We start from the raw sequence: 21,438 nt of genomic DNA on the forward strand, positions 1-21,438 counted from the left end.
TCAGTAGGTGCTCTAATTTCCTTTTTGTCTAAATTCTTGAGAGAAGGCTCTTTGTCAGTTCCTTATACTGACAAAAAAGATAATTTCTCAGAAAAAATTAGCAGAAAGAATTAATGGGAGGATAGAAGGAATCATGGGTTTCCCATGTGGCTCTGTGGTAAAGAATCCGCCTGCCAATGCAGGAGACGTAGGAGACATGGGTTTGATCCCTGGGTCAAGAAGATCCCCTGGAGGAAGAAATGGCTACCCACTCCAGTATTCTTGCCTGGAAAAGTCCATGGACAGAGGAGCCTGGCAGGCTTTAGTTCATGATGTCACAAAGAGTTGGACCTGACTGAGTGACTAAGCATGCACAAGGGGAAATGATGCTTTCTTTTGTTATTTGAACGTTAAATAAGAGGTAGCCGAAAGAGGAAAGATGAGAAGGCCATTCTGGAAGAGTGAGTAGGATGAACAATAATGCAATTTTTGATTTGGAGATTTAAAATTTTAAAATATTATGAAAATAATTGGTGACTCTTTTTTTAATCCCAAGATTGTAAATAACTTTCAAAGTATGACATCAGAGACAGAAACCATGAAGGAAATATCTAATTTATATATCTAATTACATAAAGATACAAAAACTTCCATACAAAACTGCCATAACTGGAGCTATGACAATGGCAACATGGGAAAAATATTTGCAATAAATGTCAAGTAGTCTGTATTAAATGGCATTAAAACATAAATAGCTTCTTATAACCCAATAAGAAAAAGAACACACCAGTTGAAAAATAGGCAAGGCCACAATAGAAGAAATACGGCTGGCCAAACTCATGTTAAAAAATAGTTTGATATTTCTGGTAATCTGAGGCACGCACATTAAAGCAGTGAAGTAAGTGTGTGTGTGTGTGCATGTGCGCGCGTTGTAGGGGAGTAAAGTTAATGTTCACTCTACCCTTCTATATTCGTGGCTTGAGATTCCCCTGTACTAAAAGACAGAATAACAAGAGGAAAACAAATGGACTTTTAATAACTTGTGTATCTCCTGTGTGTGTTGGAAAGATGCAGGAAAACTGAGTAACTCCCTGACAAGGGCCCAAACCACCACCTTAAATACCATCTCCAGCTAAAGACAAAAGGGTGGAGGGAGCCAGTTCCTGGAGGTGACCAGGAGAGGCACAGTAAACAAGAGTAAGATTGTATGCAGAAGTTGCTGCCTTTTCTAGTCATAAGAGTTTCTAAAAATTCAGTCTGTCTTCTCTTCCTTGTACAGAGAGGAGACACCCTAACAAATGGAGATTTTCTTTATAAATGCAAATATCTCTTATGAAAATAATCTCTTCTACTTGATTTTCAGGGTGTCTCCTGTATCTGCTGCCTTTTTTTTTTTTTTAAACAAGCTCAAAATAGTCTTTATGACAAAGAGACATATTTGACGGTGGCAAATTCTGCTCCCTTTTAGTGTTTTGCCTTTTAAAACTGATAATGACCTCTTGGCCGGGCTGTAGCAGAAACATATTTCTCATATGTTGCTGGCAGGAGTACAAATTCAAAGACATTTTCTGGAAGGCAGTTTAGAATTGTAGGTTAAAAAGCCTTAAAATCCATATTCCCTTTGAAGACCTAGAAATTTTCACTCTAATGAGAGACCAGGTACTAAATGTAGACGACTGCTAAATGTTGGTTAGTTGCTAAGTCGTGTGTGACTCTTCCGTGAGCCCATGGGCTGTAGCCCACCAGGCTCCTCTTTCCATGGAATTTTCCAGGCAAGAATACTGGAGTGGGTTGCCAACTAAATGTAGGCTACTGCTATAAAATGTAGACTAAATAGTGAAGGACCTGAAAATTTAGATATAATTTACATGTGTGACCGGAAGACATGGGTTGAGTAAATTGTTGCATATCCATATAGTTGAATAAAATGAAGCTACTAGAAAATGAGATTATTGAAGCCTGTTTATGACATGGAATAGGCTCAAGATACAGTTTGGGACAGTGCCCGAAGCCAGCAAGCTGTAGAGATCAGCAGGGTGAGTAGAGAAAGCCTTGCCTGCCTTGCTGGAGCTTGAGCTTTTCCTGTAGTTACTGGCCAGCCATTAAAGGATTCTAAAGGAAAGATCAGAGATGCATTTTAGAGCAATCCTCCCTACCAGCAGTGTGTCTGGAGGCAAGAAACCAGTGAAAATCATTTCATCAGTCCAAGGAGAGAGAAGATGAGGCCCCAAGAGTGGGTTATGTTTATAGGCATTCCTTTAAGAACCCCCAAATAGATGGGTGCCCTTCTAAGTGGTGGAGCCAAGAGAACTGGAGCTCGGCCTCGGAGGATTGTGTTGCAAGCCAAATGCCACTCTCCTGCCCCTCTCTCACTGTCTTTCCCTTTGATTTAGTTTTCTCATCCTTCCACTGCTTAACCTGGCTAGCCCCTCACTTAGGATGGTCTTGGTGACTGGCCATTCTTCCCGCCTACATTTCTCATAGTACTAACACTTCTTCCTATGAACAAAAATTACCTTCTTTCAGTGTTATGACCATGAGGGGTTAATGAATGTGATACTGGGGTTGAGCAGAATTTGACAGGGAACAGGGTATTGATGCCAGTGAACTTGGGGCTAATATGACCATGGAAAGAAACAAGAACAGGAATTGGACAAATGATGCTGAGAGCTTGGGTGGAGAAGGTGGGAACCTGGAGCCAGAGTGTCTCTGAGGTAGAGGATCAACTGGTACAGCTGCTGAGTTTCTGGGCAAGATAACAGAGAGTCACTGTCTCCTGAAGAAGCTCAGAGAGTGAGGTTCTTGAATGGAACCTGCAGGTTTTTCCAGGAAAAACCAGCCCCCAAAGACTTCAGTTCTGTAAGGATTTGAGAATCGCCAGCACCCAGTAGATACAAGAATGAAGCGGGTTGGATATAACGTGAGCCTGTCTTTAGGGAATGCTGGACTCTGAAACCCTGAAACCCATCTGGGTAAATATAATTTGCTGCCCAGGCAGGTCTGTGTTTTGAGATGTCTCAGGTTGTAAGGAGGAGATTGGAGGAGCTGTGTTGTGGTACAGATGTGACGACCCTGGGGTGACTCCATGTGTGCTGTGGGAGTTGAGGGACAGGGCGAGAGTCTAAAGAAGAGAATCCCCCATGAGGCTGGGACCATGTCAGGTGTGAGGTGAAAAGTGTTGAAAGTTTATTACGGGACCTGGGTTCTTGCCAAAAACCTCATCAGAACCTTCCCCCTGGGTTTCTCCATCTGTAAAGTGGGATTTCATAACAAAACCCTGCTTGCCTCCCAGACAGTGGGTCAATGGAAGGGCATAGTAGCATTTCTCTGTTATGCTCCCTACTCTTTTCTTCAGATGCCTATCCGGGCAGATGGCAGCAAGAAGACAAAGTGCCACGGCGGTGCTGGGATGTACTCAGATGCCTTCTCATCTTCCTGCCCTCTTTGTTTGCGCTTCCAAGTGTCCTCTCTTCCCACTCTATTTGCAGCTGAAGAGATAGTTTAGCTTTCCGTCTGCTAGGCTAAAACACACGCCAACAAAATTTGGAGGCCATTGGCAGCCAACCAAAGAAGAGAGCAGCGATATTTGGGCCAATGCTGGGGGCCTTTGGGCCTCTGAATTAACATCTTATCTTCACTCTGATCCTTTGGTTGATGGTGATTATGGATGTGGCTCCAGCATGACAAAGCAGAGAGGTTTAGTGCCATAAATCTAGGAAGTTGCCAGAGGAGACCATAAGTTTACTGGAAAAGAAATAGAATGGGGTCGGGGTCCTTTTTCAAGCCTGCTTTTTTGATGTTCTCCATGTATCTGATTTTAAAAGTTGCTTGGAAAAGATACCCTCTATCCTGGTGTTGGGGATAGATAGGCAAGATGAGGAAAGCCGGTGTGTTGGTTGGAAATGACATGACCACAGGCAAGTAACTATTGGAAAACTCACTTAAGAGTCAAGACTAGATGGGCTGCCTCGAAAGAAATCAGATCCATGATTAAGTTGGGACTGGAGGCTTGCTTTCTTCAGGAGGTTTCTGGGCTTCCCCGTATAGGGACATCGGGGATCTGAACCAGCCAAATGGGGCAGTTACAGGGAAATTGCCCCTCCCACCCCAAGAATCTGCTTATCTCCTCGGATGTGTGTATAGAAAAGTGGGGTCAGGGGGGCGTGTTGCATTTTTGCTTCTCTGTTTTAGTGTGTTGGAAGTATCTAGGGTATTCCAGAAGCTCAGAAAGATTGCTAGCATGACTCTTAGGTGACTCCAGAAGTATTCTTTCCAAGGTGCTTGGGGGCCCCTGTCTGCTTTCTGTATACTGTAGCTTCTGAGTGTAGCCTTTGATGGCCTGATGCTGGGTAACTATGTACAGCCTCCAACTTGGTCCCTTGCCTAAGGTGAGTAACTTTGCTTCCCGGTCAGTGGTAAAGAATACCAGCTTGGTTTCTTTCTCTCTTGTACTGTTCTGACGGGTAGGGTGGGGAAGTGGGGTTAAGTTCATGTTTGGGTGATTGAAATTCCAAGTTGACAGTCCTTATCCCAAACCATGAAGGTCAGATGTATTTCAGAAGTCTTGAATATTTTGGATTTTAGAAAGGCAATACTGAGAGTGTGGAGTGTTTTACAGACACTGCCAATGGGATCTGGGACAGCACCCTGTAATCAAAGTACATTCTTATTGTGGAAAACATATGAATACTCACCATAAATGGAATAAAGACAGTCTATAAAGAGCCTCAGCTCAGATCATGTCACGTCTGCTACCAAATTAGTTTTTTTTTTTTTTTTTAAACCAAACCCCACGTTCTGTTTCTTAGACCTTTTTGGATTTGGCGATTGCAAATAAAGGATTGTGGACCTGTAATTATCATTGGCTTTGCACTTTTAATCAAATTGATCTACAGGGGAAAGTAACATTCTCAATGGATTTTTTTCTTGGTGGGTTCTCTGGTGAGGTATTGTGTGAGTGATGGACTCCCGGCTGTATTCCTTTCAGGATCCTTTCTTCCCCATTCTTTCTCTTAATCTGCAGGGATTCAGGTATCTATACTTAGAGTGATTTTCCTTAGAGTACCCTTTCCTTTTAAATGTAGATTCTGAGAGAACTGAAGAACAGAATATAAAGAAGATACCCGGGACAAAGCCAAACCGGCCCATAATGCCAATAATGTCTATTCATAAATGCTCACCACAAGAGAGGAACACATAGCAATGATTTTGTAAATCTGCACCATCATGTCGCCGTAGGTGAAGTAACTCCATAAACATGAGTTTCATTCTTTGGTCAATCTTTTGTCCTGCTGAATGTCTTTGATCAAACCTTGAGTACACTTGGCTGCTTAGAATAGTTGAATCTCCTAGGGCTTTTGTTAAAATGCACAGATTCCTGGAACCCCTGACTTATGGAATCAGCATTCCTCATGGGGAAAGCCCAGGAATTTGCACATTGTACAACTGCTCTGCAGGGCTTTCTTTGTCCCCCCTTGAGCAAAGTCAAACAAGGTTTGACTTGGTGCAGTCAAACTGCCACTGCTGTGGGTTTCTAAGGCTAGTTCAAACCAAGGAGCATGGAACTGATGGTCTCTTAGAAGGATCAGGTTCTTTTTGTTTGGTTTGAGCAGGGAGAATAGAAGAGGAACCAACTGGTCAGGCTTTGAAACAAACCAATCAAATGTGGGGGAAGAAAAATAATTTTCCATCTACTCTTCTAGGTTCCTGGCTGAGACACACCCCCCCTCCACAGTAAGATTAACAGGAAGCTAATAATAAAATAATAAAACAATGGAAGTTTAATAATATGTATACCTCCTATATACATGGGGGAGACCCAGGAAAATGAACTCCCTGAAATGGCCTAAGCTACCACCTTAAATACCATCTCTAGCTAAAGATAAACATGTTGGGTAGTGGTTGAGAGGTAGGGGTGGAGGAGAAGGCCAGTTCCTGGAGGTGACCAGGAAGAGTGCAGTAAACAAGGGTAAGGTTGTTACACAGATTTAGGTCCTTGCCTTCCCCCTTGAGAGAGTATAAAGATGTAGAGTTACCTTTTCCTAGAGGGAGACACCTGAACAAATGGAGATTTTCCATATAAATGTAAATATATTATACAGAAAGGTAACTTCTACACAGTTTTCAGAGCTTTTCCTATGTCTGTTGTTTCTTAAAAACAATCAGCCTAAAATAATCCTTGTGCCAAACAAACAAACTATGGGGTAGCAAATTCAGCTCCCCTTCAAAATCAAAGGGAAATTAAGAGCCTGGGGGTGGCAAAGTCAATAGGATTGCCAGATGAAAAATACAAGCTGTCCAGTTAACCTTGAATTTTGATAATGAATAATGTTTTAGCACATGTATGTTCCATGTTCCAGGAGATACTGATACTAAAACATTGTTCATTGTTTATCTGAAATTCAAATTTAACTTGGTATCCTGTGTTTTTGTTTGCTAAATCTGGCAAAGTTAATCATTGATTAACCCACCTTCCCCCATGGGAGGCAAATTGGAGGGTATTTGTGTGCTTATCCTATGCTCAGAATCCATTTTTACTTGTCCTGGTTTAAAAACTTCTTATCCTGGCTACTTGTATTATACCGAAGTTGAAGTATTAAAAAATTGAGTGTTCTAGAGGTTAAAAGGAAGTGAGGCTGAAATGGCTTAAGGAAAAGCTCTCCCCATCTCCTACCCTCCAAACAGTTACTTCTTCCACTCTCCATCCATCTCTTTCCCTTTTCCCCCACCTTCCCCATCACACACAGAGCCAGGAGAGGCACACATAGATGCATGTACAAACAGAAACATGTTTACAAAACCACTTGCTTGTCTTTTAAAGTTTTTTATATTATATATATTTTTTTCTGTGTAAGAGTTTGGTTATTTTATTATTAGTAGCATTAGAATTAGCATTATTAAAGTAACACTGTCTCACTGTGTCCAGCATTTCTTGTGATAACCATACTTAATTTTTTTTCCATTGCAGATCTTTCTCCTGGCCTGCCCTCCATGTCCGGGAGCAATCGTCATCTTCAAGTAAGGGCAAATTGTTTTTCTGTTGCTGTTGCTGAATTGCTTTGTCTGCTTGGTAAAAAAAGTATGGTGAACACATTGTGAGCACATTGAACCTGCGATGCTGTGTGTCTGGGCTTCCCAAGAGACAAATGTCTTCAAGGGTCCAATGAAACAGGGAGATGTTATATGTAGAGATTTGGCCTTTGTGCTTTCGGTAAGCTCTGGCAGATCCCTTTTAGCGATTCCTTTTGGTGGTGGTCTATGGCCAAGACATGCTCCCTTGGAAGGTTGCCACCCTCCTAAAGTTTCTCTTGAGAGCCTGCTGGGGGCCAGACAGCCCTCCTCTACTCACAGATCTTTGTACTGTGGTTCTCTTGTTCCACTGAGGATACTTTGAAGGCCTGTGTTCTTGTGTTTTTATCTTTTATTGCTCTTGTTGTTGTTAAAGTGCAAATTAAAGTGAGGAGAGAAAAATATCACCTTATTACAAGCCCTGACTTTCTTTAAAATAACAAGCATCCAAATCTATTAAAGTGTATTGCAGGCAAATCGTGTTTGTCTGAAGGCAAGTTTACTTAAATGAAATTCTCAAGAGTCCTGGAAGCCTCATGTAAACCAGGAGTTGTGACCATTTCGCTTATCAAACCTTTTATTACAGTTGCTAATGAGACGCTAAATCGACCCGATGAATTTCATCTCTTTCCCCCTTCCCCAGCCCCCATTTTGGAGCTGTTTCTGAGCAGGGAAATGGCCCCATACCAGAGGGAGGGGGCAAAAAGTAGAGAGCCCAGCAGATCCTTGGATAATTGAGAGTGGCGTAAATGACTTTCTGATTTACTAACTCATTAAAGTGTGAGGTAGGGGAAAATATACCCCATTTGTTGCTTCAAATAGCTCCTTGGAATAGCCACTTAGTCTCTTGCCTTAGGTGAATAACTTTCTGCTGGATGAGGGGTAATGGGTCCCAATTTCATAAGTCTCTTACTTGGACAACTCCTAAGGAGAAAGGGGTGTTTAACCCTGTTTCCTTCTCTTGATTTCCCAAAATGGGCTCAGTCTTTCAGTGAAATGTTTTAAAAGTAACATTTATTGGTTTTTATTTCATTATTATGGGAGTTGTAATTTTCATTATAGAAAATACAAAAACACACACAAAAAGAAAATAAACACCATTACTAATCCTACCGAGAAATTATTTTGGTTACTGCCCTCCTTGTTTTTAAACAAGCAGAGACCATATTTTGTTTTTTGTTTTGTTTTTTTAATGTATCCTTTCTAAGCTTAATTCAATTTATATGTGTTTTTACATATAAAATACATAAATATGATTGCTGGATTTGTTTGTCTTAGTAGTCCTCCCCTACCCCTCATTTTCCTTGTTTGGTTTGGCCTTTGCCCTGTCTTTCCACATTGTCCCTGTATATTACCAAACCAGTATGTTTTCTTCTATATTTTTATTCATGCTTGTAGGTATACACACACACACACACACACACACACACACACACAAAAATGGGTTTTGAAATGTTTTGTTGTTTTTGTTCATTGTTTTACAAAAATAGAATCCTATATATACATCCTGCTTATTTTCACTCAACAATATCCCATGAAAATCCATGAAACCTCTTGGTATAGCTCTTTGTCTTTTAAAAGGCTAGAAAATATTTTGTGGATGCACAATTTATTTAGCCATTTCCCTACTAATGAACATATACATTCTTTCCAGATTTTGGCCACTACAGTCCATGCTGAATTTAAACATCATTGTGCTTATGCCCTTATATACTAGTGCTTTCAATTGATACACATGTATACACACACACAAATGTTTATTTGTAAATAAATATTTGTTACCATATCAATTTATAAAAACAGGCTGTTATAATTCACTTTTTCTCTTTGTATGTAATATATGAGATTATTCTTTTTTCCACATCCCTATCAGCGTCAAGTTTTAGGATTCTTTTATAATTTTGACAACTTAATGGATGTATTTCCTTGGCTAATAATGCATTTCAGTATTCTCTCATTTTTTGTCCAGTTGGATTTGCTCTTTGAATTGTCTGCTCATATTACCTACCCATTTCCTAGGGGTTGTTTATATATATATATTTTTAACTTGTAATTGTCTGCTCATATTACCTACCCATTTCCTAGGGGTTGTTTATATATTTTTTTTTAACTTGTAAGGCCTCAGGCTACCATCTTTATTGCAGACATATTTCCCAAATCTGTATATGTTGATTTTACTGATCGTATATTTTGCCACATAATTTTTTCTACATACTTTTTTTCATATCCAAATATGATAATGTTTTTTATAGCTTCTGGGTTCCCAGTCTTTGTTGAGACTGTTTTCTCAAAGATGGATAACCAGTGGTAGTAGCAGAATATGTTAAGTAATTCCTACTTTCCCTTGTAAATTAAACTACTATCTTTGTCATTAAACCTTTTATATACAAGGATCCATTTATGAATTCTCTTGTTTTATCTGTGTCTTATTTACCTTAGTCATGTTGATTAGATTAAATTAGCTTAAAAATATTTATCTTGGCTATTCATTGGCATTTTTTCTTTATATACATTTTAATATCATTTAATCAGTCCCCCAACCCCATCCTATTGTGATTCTAATTAGAACTGCATTAAATTTATATTTCTATTTTGTGAGAATCACTTTTTAAATACATAGCTCTTTTTGTCTAAGAAATGGTTATTTCTTTCCTCCTGTTCAGATCTTATTTTATACCATTCTTGATACATTTATTCTAAAGAATTAAGAGCTTTTTTGTTCATTAGGAGTGCAATATTGTCCTCCTTTCCATTCCTAAATGCCTCTTGCTAAAATAGAAAAAGTTTATTAATTAAAAAAATACTTTTCATATCTAGCTATTTTACCAAATTGTCTTGTTAGCTCCAGTAGCTTTTATTTTAGTTTTATCTTTTTTTTTCTTATCAGATTGCAGCAGATTTAATAGTGGCCCCCAAAGTTATGCCCAAGTTGTAACCCCAGAACCTGCAAAGGTGACCTTGTTTGGAAGAACTATCTTTGCACATGTAATTGTGGAATTTGAGATGAGATCACCCTGGATTTAGGGTGGGCCCTTGTATGTTTGTTTGTGCTCAGTCATGTTGGACTCTGTGACTCCATGGACTGTAGCCCACCAGGCTCCTCTGTCCATAGAATTTTACAAGCAAGAATACTGGAATGGATAGTTTATCTTTTCTTTCCAATGGTTATTCTAATTATTTAATTTTCTTCTATTTTTTTGCTAGAAACTCAAAGACGGCATTAAATAAAAACGATGCTGGTGGGCCACTTTGTCTATAACCAGTTTTAAATAGAAATGTTTTCTGTGTTTTTCCATATTTGCTGTTGGTATTTTTAAGTAGTTTCCACATTTACTTTGTGATATTTTAAAAGGGAATGTTTTTGTGTTTTGTCAAATGCTTTTTCAGTGATTTCTGATCTTTTTTAAGTTTTTGATATAGTGAATTATGTAATTAGATATTTGGTTTTGAACAACTCTTACATTACTGAAATAATATATTACTATTTTGATACATTGCTGGATTCTATATCAATCTTTTTTTTTTAATTTTTATTTTTACTTTATTTTGCTTTACAATACTGTATTGGTTTTGCCATACATTGACATGAGTCAGCCACGGGTGTACATGAGTTCCCAATCCTGAACCCCCCTCCCACCTCCCACCCCATATCATCTCTCTGAATCACCCCCGTGCACCAGTCCCAAGCATCCTGTATCCTGTATCGAACATAGACTGGTAATTGATTTCTTACCTGATAGTATACATGTTTCAATGCCATTAGAGCCTGGCCTCAGTATTAATAAGTGAGATTGGAGTCATTTTTTATTGGATTCTTTTCTTCAGGTATAAGGATTAAAATTATGTAGGTTACATAAAATGAACTGCAGAATTTTCTTCTTTTCTCTGGCCTGGAATACTTTAACTACCCTTAGAAATTATGTGGGTTTTTTTTGTTTGTTTGTTTTTTGAGATCAGATAAAACTCAACTGTAAAGCCCAAATATGAAGTCTCAGTACCTTTTTCAATTGGTAGACCCTTAATCACCTTTCCAGTGTTTTATATGGTAAATCATATATTCAAATCATTTGGGGTACATTTTGATCATTTGTATGGTCCAAAATCACTGCAGATGGTGACGGCAGCCATGAAATTAAAAGACGCTTACTCCTTGGAAGAAAAGTTATGACTAATCTAGACAGCATATTGAAAAGCAGAGACATTACTTTGCCAACAAAGGTCTGTCTAGTCAAGGCTGTGGTTTTTCCATTGGTCATGCATGGATGTGAGAGTTGGACTGTGAAGAAGGCTGAGTGCCGAAGAATTGATGCTTTTGAACTGTGGTGTTGGAGAAGACTCTTGAGAGTCCCATGGGCTGCAAGGAGATCTAACCAGTCCATTCTAAAGGACATCAGCCCTGGGTGTTCTTTGGAAGGACTGATGCTAAAGCTGAAAGTCCAGTACTTTGGCCACCTCATGCGAAGAGTGACTCATTGGAAAAGACTCTGATGCTGGGAGGGATTGGGGGCAGGAGGAGAAGGGGGACGCCAGAGGATGAGATGGCTGGATGGCATCACCGACTCGATTGACATGAGTCTGAGTGAACGCCGGGAGTTGGTGATGGACAGGGAGGCCTGGCGAGCTGCGACTCATGGAGTCGCAAAGAGTCAGACACGACTGAGTGACTGAACTGAACTGAACTGAACTGAGGAGTTATCTATTCTAAGTTTTCAAAAATATTGCCATGAATTTAGTTGAGCATATAGTTTTATACTTAAAGAAGCCTTTCTCCTCATTGTAGTCATATTTTTCTTTCTTGGGCTTAGTCGTTTCTGACTCTGTGTTCTGTCTCATTTTATATATTAGTCAGTTTAGTAAGCACTTTTATCTATTTTTGGTGGCTTAATAGAACCTGGTTTTGTATATATTTATCCCTTTTACCTTATTTTGATTTTATATATATATATATATATTTTTTGGGGGAGGGGGGCTTCCCCTGTGGCTCAGCTGGTAAAGAGTCTGCCTGCAATGCGGGAGACCTGGGTTTGATTCCTGTGTTGGGAAGATGTCTGGAGAAGGGAAAGGCTACCCTCTCCAGTATTCTGGCCTGGAGAATTCCATGGACTTTGTATAGGGTCACAAAGAGTTGGACACGAGTGAGTGACTTTCACTTTCACTTTTCATATATATATTTACTTAATTTTCAACTTTTTATATTTATTTTCTTTTCCTATTTTTTGCCTAATCTCTCAAGATTTATGCTTATTTCTTTACTTTTTGTCTTTAATCATAGTTTTTATTCTGCTTTTTTTCACTTGATGATATCACAGGTTTTCCCCTATTATCATGTACTCACATTGCTCACATCATTTTTAAATTAAATTTTATAGTTTGAGAAGATATGTAAAATAAAATATAACAAACATCATTATGATGTAGAAGTTATAAGAAAAATACAGAGAGATCCCATATACCCTTTAATTAGTTTCCTCCAGTTGTAACCTATTGCAAAACTGTGCTATGATATCACAAACATACAGTCAATGCAAAGAATAGTTTCATCACCATGAGGATCCCTCCTGTTGTCCTTTTAAAGCCAAATTCGTTCCCTCCCACTTGCATGTTTTCTCTGACCCCTGGCAACTCATCTGTTCCCTGGCAACTCATCTGTTCTCCATGTCTTTAAATTTGTCATTTCAAAAATGTTGATATAAATGCAATCATACAGTATGTCACCTTTGGGATTAGCTTTTTTTTTTTTAAATTTAGCATAATTCCTTGGAGATTCATCCAAGTTTTTAACCATATACATAATTTTTCATGGGTACTTATTATTCCACTGTGAAAATACTATGTGCAGTGTGAGGTTGAAAATCATTGTTTTAGAAAGTAGATAACTCTAATAGTACAGCTCTGTTTACTGTATTTAAAGGACTTTGTCTTAAAGGATCTTATCTAATCCTCCAACTAATGTCATGAGATAGGGAGTATATTTTATATGCATGACAAATAAAGCAGTTGGGGCCAAGAGATTTTAGATAACTTGGCTAAGATTACATGCTTTTAAACTGTGATGTTGGAGAAGACTCGTGAGAGTCCCTTAGACTGCAAGGAGATCCAACCAGTCCATCCTAAAGGAGATCAGTCCTGGGTGTTCATTGGAAGGACTGATGCTGAAGCTGAAACTCCAATACTTTGGCCACCTCATGCGAAGAGTTGACTCATTGGAAAAGACCCTGATGCTGGGAAAGATTGAAGGCAGGGGGAGAGGGGACGACAGAGGATGAGACAGTTGGATGGCATTACTGGCTCAATGGACATATGAGTTTGAGTAAGCTCTGGGAGTTGGTGATGGACAGGGAGGCCTGGCGTGCTGCAGTTCATGGGGTCACAAAGAGTAGGACACAACTGAGCGACTGAACTGAAGATTACATAGTGGCAGAGTCAGGATTCCCTTTCTTCCTCTTCTGCTAATGCTTTTAATTGGGTTTATTGTGTGTAGTCAAGGTGGGGAATATTTAACATGGATATCTCATTTAGTCCTCCCAGCACACCTATGTAGGAGGTACAAACGGTACCCTCAGATCAAGACAACAGGCTCTGAAAGTTTATGTGATTTAAGTGGCTTGTAAGTGGTGTAGGTGGGATTTGATCCAGTATCTCTTTGACTGCAGGACCAGTGCTCCTAATCACTGCCTTATGTTGCTTAAGAGAGTATTTTCTGTTCTTCTGGTACTATTGAAAGAAAGGGTTAACAACCATGATAACATCTGATTTAAAATTTCATAAATTTCAGTGTACACAGACAGGCCCTGCTGTGGGTGCATTGACTAGTGCTACCTACCCATCTCTGGTTTTTTCTAGCGGCCCTTTGCTGTGTCAGCCACACATGAGTTTGTTTGCTTCCCAGCGAAGCAGGGGCTGGCATGCTCTTCATGGAGGCATGCCCAGTCACTGCAGGAAAGGGGTATGGTGTGCCCAGCAGGCTGCAAGCACTGTGCTGCGCAGGGGCTGGCAATTCTCTTTAGGGTGGGAAAGGGGCGGAACTCTCCACAGGGTTCCCACGCTGCACTTGACAAGAGGGAATGATGGTTCCCCAGTGTTCTGGCTGGGTCGCAGAGTGCTCCCTTTATGTGCCCCACAGTTGACATGTGACCTGCTTAGTCAGCTGCTGTAACTGGCTGCCCAAGGGAAAAACATGTGCCTCGAACATGGAGCCTCCACTGCAGCAACCTTGGGCATGGTTGATGTCCATGTCCTAGAATGCCAGCCTGGCAGCATTTGGCCCCTTATCCCCCATCCTGTTCCCAGCTCTTCCATGCTGTGGATGCATGTTGTATCGAGTCTGTACAGGCAGTGTTGGTCTATGTCTCTGAGTCTGAGCCATTTTCTTTTTATTCATTTGGCTGTTTTGAGTGATTCTCATCTAAAGAGCTATCTACCATCTTCAACATCCAAGCCACAGAAGTCTTTCTCCCACTCAAGTTTGAGTATTATATCCTTAGAGGCCATTCTGTGCTTTCTCTCCTGCTACTGACTTCAAAAAAGGTACCTTTTGCAGTTACCTTTAGGGAAAATACCCTGTTGCATAATATGAATCAGCCTGCCTTTTGGGTTCTTAATAAATTAGATTCTCTTTTGCCACCCCAAAAAAGGAAAGAGAGCAGGTACTCCCCAGCTCCTCTGGTAGCTTTTCTTTTTCTTTTTGTCCCTTTCCTCATTTTTTTTTCTGCTTCAAATTTCATTGTAGAAAATTTCCAACAGATGCATACTATGCTTATTACACACTACTTATTTTAATTTGTGAAATGTCACTTTTTTGTTGTTTTTGTTTTTATATAAAATTATTTCTCCTCTTGTGGATCTGCATGAGTTGTCCATATATAAAAAGTATTAACCCTTTATCACCTTTGCAATAAATGTTTTTCCCGGACTGCCTTCTAATTTTTTGACAATGCTTTTGATGTATATTCTACATTTTTATTGGTTACATTGATTGGTTTCTGCACCACCTTCAGACCGTGGTTATTTTTACCAGTGCTTTTATGCTTGAAGAGATTTACCATTCTAAGATCAGGTAGACAATCTAGCTTTTTAATCTGTTTTCAAATATTTTAGCTGTCAGTTCATCTAAAATTCACTTTGTACGTAGTATGAGGTAGGGATGTAGGATATTTTTGCCCAAACTGTCATTTATTTGAGCACTGTTTGTTGATTAACTAATTCCCTATGGTTACTGCTGTTACGTTTTTATCATACATAAATTCTTATATATGCCAGCATAGGGGAGCAAAATTTGCCACCCCGTCACTTTGGCATGAGGATTAATTTACATATGTTCTTAGTTTTAAGATTAACAGAAGACTCAGAAAGTCTTCCTTTTTACCTCCTTCTTAGCTGCCTCAAGTATAATAAAGGGCTTATTTTTGACATAGTGCTCTCACCAGAGATAATCTACAGAGCATGAGCTAGGTGTGGTGGGGGAAACTGAGTTTTCTGTGTCTCATTCTCTTCATGGCCCAGCAAACATTTGTTTACCAAACATTTGTTTTCCCATCTCCATTTGACTTGCCTTTCTCCCCTTTTAAGTCCCAAACCCCTACCTCTATCATCCTGTTTTGTCTTTATTTATTTTTATTGAAATATGGTTGATTTAAAATGTTAGTTCCTATTGTACAGCAAAGTGATTTGGTTATATACACACACATTCTTTTTTAATATTCTTTTCCATTATGGTTTGTCATAGGATTTTTTTTTTTAATTGGAGGATAATTGTTTTGCAAAGTTGTATTTCTGCAGTGCAATGAAATGAATCACCTATAAATAAACATATATCCCCTCCCTCTTGAGCCTTCTACCCTGCTCCCCATCTCACTCCTCTAGGTCATCACAGAGCACCAAGCTGATCGTCTTGTGTTTTACAGCACTAACTATCTGTTTTATACATGGTAGTGTGTATATGTTAATGCTACTCTCTCAGTTCATTCCCACCCTCTCCTTCCCTTGCTGTGTTCACATATCTGTTCTCTAAGATGGTGTTTACGCTGAGGGTTTCAGCTATTTTGGCAAGTTACTCAGTTCTCCTGGGTCCCTCCCTTGTATACATGTCATTAAACTTTTTTATGATTTTCTCCTGTTAATTGGTCTCACGTCAATTGAATTCTTAGACTAGCCAGAAGAACCCAGAAGGCCAGAGGAAAATTTCTTCCTCCCTGACACTGAGGTTTATTCGGATGGCTTGTTATACCATTCCGTCAGTGTCTCTGTTGGGTTCACCACCAATTTCAGACTCTTTTTGCAACAGTTCGCAGGCCAGGTTTCTCTTCACCATTCTTCCCAGACTGTTACTTTACTCACACTTTTTTCATAGCTCATCTGAACCATTTTTTCCCCTTCCAGATGAACTTAAAATGTTTTTGTCATGAGTTCCCACCCGTGGCGGATTCCTGTTGATGTATGGCAAAACCAATACAGTATTGTAAAGTAAAATAAAGTAAAAGAACAAAAAGGAAAAAAAAAGTTTTTGACAGACTCTTCCCCCAAATCCTGTTGTTGTGATTGGAATTACTTTAAATATAAAATTTCATTAATGTCCTTACCATAATGAGTCTATCTAAGAAAAGACAAGGTAGATTTCTTAATTTATTCAAGTTTTCTTGTATGTTCTTTAGAAGTGTGTGCAGATTGTATATCCCACAGATTTCTTATTAATGTAATTTCTGGAGAGTTTATAGTTTGTGATATGATTTATTCTATGTTCAAACTGATTATTACTGATACATAGGAAAGATTTTGATTTTATATGTTTATTTTATATTTGACCACCATGCTTAACTCTTCTAGTAGTTTTTCAATTACTTCACTTTGATTACTTTGGAAATTAAAAGTATCAACTCTGGTATGATAACTTGGTCTTCTTTTAATGAGCAAAACTTTTTTCAAGCTTGATTGTTTTAGCTAGAACTTCCTGGACAGTGTGAAATGATAGTAGTATTGGCAGGAATTCTTGCCTTGTTTCTGATTTTAATGGAAATGTTCCTAGTGTTTTCACGTTTAATTCTGATGTTGGTTATTGGTTAAAATAAAACATCCTTTATAATGTTAAAGAATTATCTTATTTTTAAATCACCATCACCCCCCCCAACTATAAAATCAGGAATGGTTGTTGAATTTGGCTAATGGTTTTTGAGAATCTATTGAGAGGTTCATTTGGGTTTTCTCCTTTGATCGCCCCATTTCATCTGTTACATTAATAGATTTTCTAATAATTTGTCACATTTCTATGGTCAGCTTTCCATTTCCTCTGCATACTTGGGAGAGGTTCAGATTTGGCCTCCATACTATGAATTGATGGATTTGGCTCTTTGCCATCTCCAATGTGAAGTTTAATTCTGCTGCTACAATATGTTTGTAATTCTTCCTTGGTTTGCTAAACTCTCTTTTCAGTCCAGTTTTGTTATCTTTCTTTCTTGATATGTTTTATTCCAATGGCTTTCTATACCTATTTCATAGAATTCATGTTTTCTTGTATTCTCTTGAGGATGCAATTTTCTAAAATATTTCTTCCGGTTCCGACACTAAATGAAGGCTTTTGTGGTTCCTCAAACTCTTCAGAATGCTATACATTTCCCTTCTGCTGCTAGAGGTTTTCATAGGAAGCATGCAGTCTGTGGTGTATGTTGATGCATATTTGAAGGAAGATTGATTTAGGCTTTGTTAAAGACATAGATTATGTGGATTTCATTTGACTCTCCTCATATTCTCTTTGGTATTGGCTAGAACCCCTTCTCAGCCCCACTCCTGGTGGCCAGGTTGATGCACTGAGCTTCCAGCCTGTTTCCCAGTGTCTGACAGCTTCATCTGGTGGGTTTTGCTGGACCCATATGGAATTGCTTATTCCTACTTACTAGATTCTCTGACACTCTGAACATATAAACTGGATGAAGAACTGCAGCCTCCCATATGCATTGGTACCTGAGTTTTACTTGTGAAGTTTCCCATTTCCAGAGTGCAGTGTGAAGGCACTAAAGCAATCACTTCAGCCCTTTTGGTTTATGGGAGGAGTCTCCAAATGGATATAGACCGGCTTGGGGAGTTGTTGATTTCCCTTGCAAACAGTAGCCCTGGAGTGGAGGCCTGGTTGGTTTTGCCCCAGCTGTGAGATGAACTCTCCATTGCTAAGGTGTGAGGCTGACTGTGGTATAACCACTCAATGTTTTACTGTCTTGTTTCAGATTTCTGCTGCAAGACTTGGCTCCAGATTGTTTTTTCCTCATTTCAGCATTAGTTTTAATGTTAATGGAGATTTCTCCCAGATAATCATAGTAGGATGCCCATCAGTCTAAGTTTTAAGTAATTTGGGGGAGTTTTATCATTCTCTGTATCTTGATAGGTATTTTAGTGGGGAGCTAGGAGAAGCTGTGTTAGTGGTAGTTAAGCAAATACTATTTTAAACTATAAATCCAATGTGTGTGTTTGTGAATACTTCTTTTTTTTCTAATTTTGGCCATGCCGCCTAGCTTGTGGGATGTTAGTTCCCTGACCAGGGATTAAACCCATGCTCTTGGCAGTGAAAACATGGAGTCCTAACCACTGGACCACCAGGGAATTCCTTATGCTTTGGTTTAGAGCAGAGATAGCAACCTTTTCCCGTAAAGCGCCAGATAGTAAGTGTTTTGGATGTTGTATATAATCTGATCTGATCTTTGTTTTAACTCCATAAGTATTGCTGGAGCTTGAAAGTAGCATAGACCAGTACTGTATGTATACAAATGAGTTTGGTGGTGTTCTAATCAAACTTTTCAAAAACAGGAGGACCAGCTGAAAAAGTTTTGGAGATGGGTGACGGTGATGGTTGTGCAACACTGTGAAGGTACTTAATACCTCTAAACTATATACTTAAAAATGGTTAAGATAGGGGCTTCCCTGGTGGCTCAGTGGTAGAATCCTCCCACCAACGCAGGAGACTCGAGTCTGATCCCTGATCTAGAAAGATCCCACATGCTGTGGAGCAACTCAGCCCATTGGTCACAATTATTGAGCCTGTGCTCTAGAGCCTGGGAAAAGCAACTATTGACCCTAAGTGCCACAACTACTGAAGCTTGGTGCCCTTCAGCCTATGCTCTGCAACAAAAGACGCCCCTGCATTAGGGAAGGCTGTGCAATGCAATGATGAGTAGCCCCTGCTCACTACAACTAGAGAAAACCCCACGCAGCAACAAAGACCCAGCACAGCCAAAAATAAATAAATTTTAAAAATTACCATACAGAAAGAGGGAAGAAAGAGGAAATTCCATGCCTACAGTAAGAGGGGGACTTTGCTTGAAGCTTCAAGGCAGTGAGACAGATTTCTGGAGTAGCAGTTAAAAGGCATATCATAGTTAGAGTGGGGTGAGTTTGGGAACTTCACAGTTCATCCTCGTCATAGCATCCCATGCTCTTTAGGAATAGAGATACATAGCTGACAGTCACACTTTTCAGCATAAGGATCTGAGCAGGGATTTTTTGTCCTTGTGAGGCTTGGGGAACCTCTGCAGCTGTCACAAGGGTTCATATCAGATGCAACTGAAAAGCCAGCCTGGCCTTTGTTCTTTGTGACTGGTCATGCTTCCTGTAGATGACCTGCTCTCTTCCCAAGGCTGGAAGATTCTGGGTTTTCAGTTACTAACCACAACAGGCTCCCTGGATAAAGAAAAGCAGCCACTAGTCTGAATCAGCTGCTACGGTGCCTCTTTACCAGGATCTGCCACTGGGATTTACTCGTCAGCTGGACACCAGGGCCCTTGGCCTCTGGAAACAGTGCTGCCCTGGGGACCCCAGACCACATTTCCTTTGGTGGTGTGGACAGGCTCCTCCTCCCCAGCTCTCACCCTGGCAGCCCTCAGCTTTTCCCAGACCTGGAAAGAAAGAGCCTAAAGTCTAGCCATGCATGGCCTCCCAGCTCCACAGGGGAAGCAGGTGCATCTAATGCTGTTTTTGGAGCAGAGTTAGCATACCCACATCCATTTACACGATCTTCCCCATCTAAAGAGCCTCCTTCGTGACTTAGACGGTGAAGAATCTGCCTGCAATGCAGGAGACCCACGTTCGATTCCTGGCTCAGGAAGATCCCCTGCAGAAGGAAATGGCTACCCACTCAAGTATCTTGCCTGGAGCATCCCATGGACAGAAGAGCCTGGCAGGCTACTGTCCATGGGATCGCAAAGAGTCAGATACGACTGAGTAACTAACACTAACTATCCCATCTGAAGGTGACACTGGAGGAAATCTAAGAGGTCTCCATGGCAGCTGAGTGGTGAGGCTGGTGCCATAGGGCCACCAGTCACGGGACCTGCAGATGTGGCCAGGAGCAGCCTTGGGCAGCGCTGGGTGGTTTGAGAGCTTCCTGGTCTCTGTTGGAATCTGTTCTCCAGGCTGAAGGAAGGAAGGTGTCATCATCACTGGGTGTCAAGCGCTCCCTCCCCCTGCCCAGTCTCCATGGATCCCGCCACCATGGAGGGCTGGAGTGCTGGTAGCCTCTTAGTTTTCAGCTTCCTGTTTGGTGCCCAGGCTGCTGTTTTTAGAAAAGGATGGAATTCTTGGTTTCCCAAGGTGCTAGGAGCCCTTGGTAAAGAATCTACCTGCAATGCAGGCAATGCAGGTTTGATTCCCAGGTCACGAAGATCCCCTGGAGGAGGGCATGGCAACCCCTTCCAGTATTCTTGCCTGGAGCATCCCATGGACAGAGGAGCCTGGTGGGCTGCAGTCCATGGGGTTGCAGAGTTGGACATGACTGAGCAGGCACACATGCACACACAGTGCTCTGCTTAGAGACAGCAGCCTTTGGGGATGCTCCTCTCTCTGAGCTGGGGTGTTTTGAAGGAATAGATGAAGGAAAAGGAAACTTAACTGGCTTTGGGTTGTTATCAGGTAGCTTAGCTGCCTTGCAAACACCCACTGCTTAAGGTGCCTGGTTTTCTAATTGTGCACTCATGAGGGTGGGAGTACTTATGCAAGGAGTCACTGATCTGTGCACTTGGAATGGCAGAGAGCTCTTCCCCTACCCCACCCCAGGTGAGAAAATTACATAGCCCAGAGCTGGCCTACATCTGTGCCTCAGAAAGTATAGGTTATGGGGACCTGCAACCCCAATACTGAACCCCTTCAATCTGTTAGTTTTCATGTACACATGGGGGTAGTGGATCTTTGATGCAGGAAGAATTATTTGGTCATGAGTGTCTGCTGACTCAGTCTGGAGAGGCTTTTAAAGGAGATGAGATGAAATTTCATCTGTGCCACAGAGAGCAGGGGGGTGCATTGCTGGGTGGAGAGAGGACTGTAGGCCGGGTGTGAGCCAAGATGGGTGAGGGAAGCATGGGGGTGCATAAGGGCAATTAGGACAACCTGACATGTGATCTTGGCATTGCAAGATTG

General features: G+C 40.5%; 1 protein-coding gene across 6 annotated transcripts in view; it reads left to right on the forward strand.

The window, feature by feature from the left end:
* Positions 1-21,438, forward strand: part of TMEM164 (transmembrane protein 164) — a 193,711-nt gene that overhangs the window by 64,773 nt on the left and 107,500 nt on the right. For all 6 annotated transcript variants that reach the window (XM_052663128.1, XM_052663126.1, XM_052663124.1 and 3 more), the window contains one exon: positions 6,947-6,996. In XM_052663128.1, coding sequence (XP_052519088.1) covers positions 6,947-6,996 — 50 coding nt within the window. The remainder of the gene's footprint in view (positions 1-6,946; positions 6,997-21,438) is intronic.

Source organism: Budorcas taxicolor, chromosome X, assembly GCF_023091745.1.
Source record: "Budorcas taxicolor isolate Tak-1 chromosome X, Takin1.1, whole genome shotgun sequence".
NCBI classification, from domain to species: domain Eukaryota; kingdom Metazoa; phylum Chordata; class Mammalia; order Artiodactyla; family Bovidae; genus Budorcas; species Budorcas taxicolor.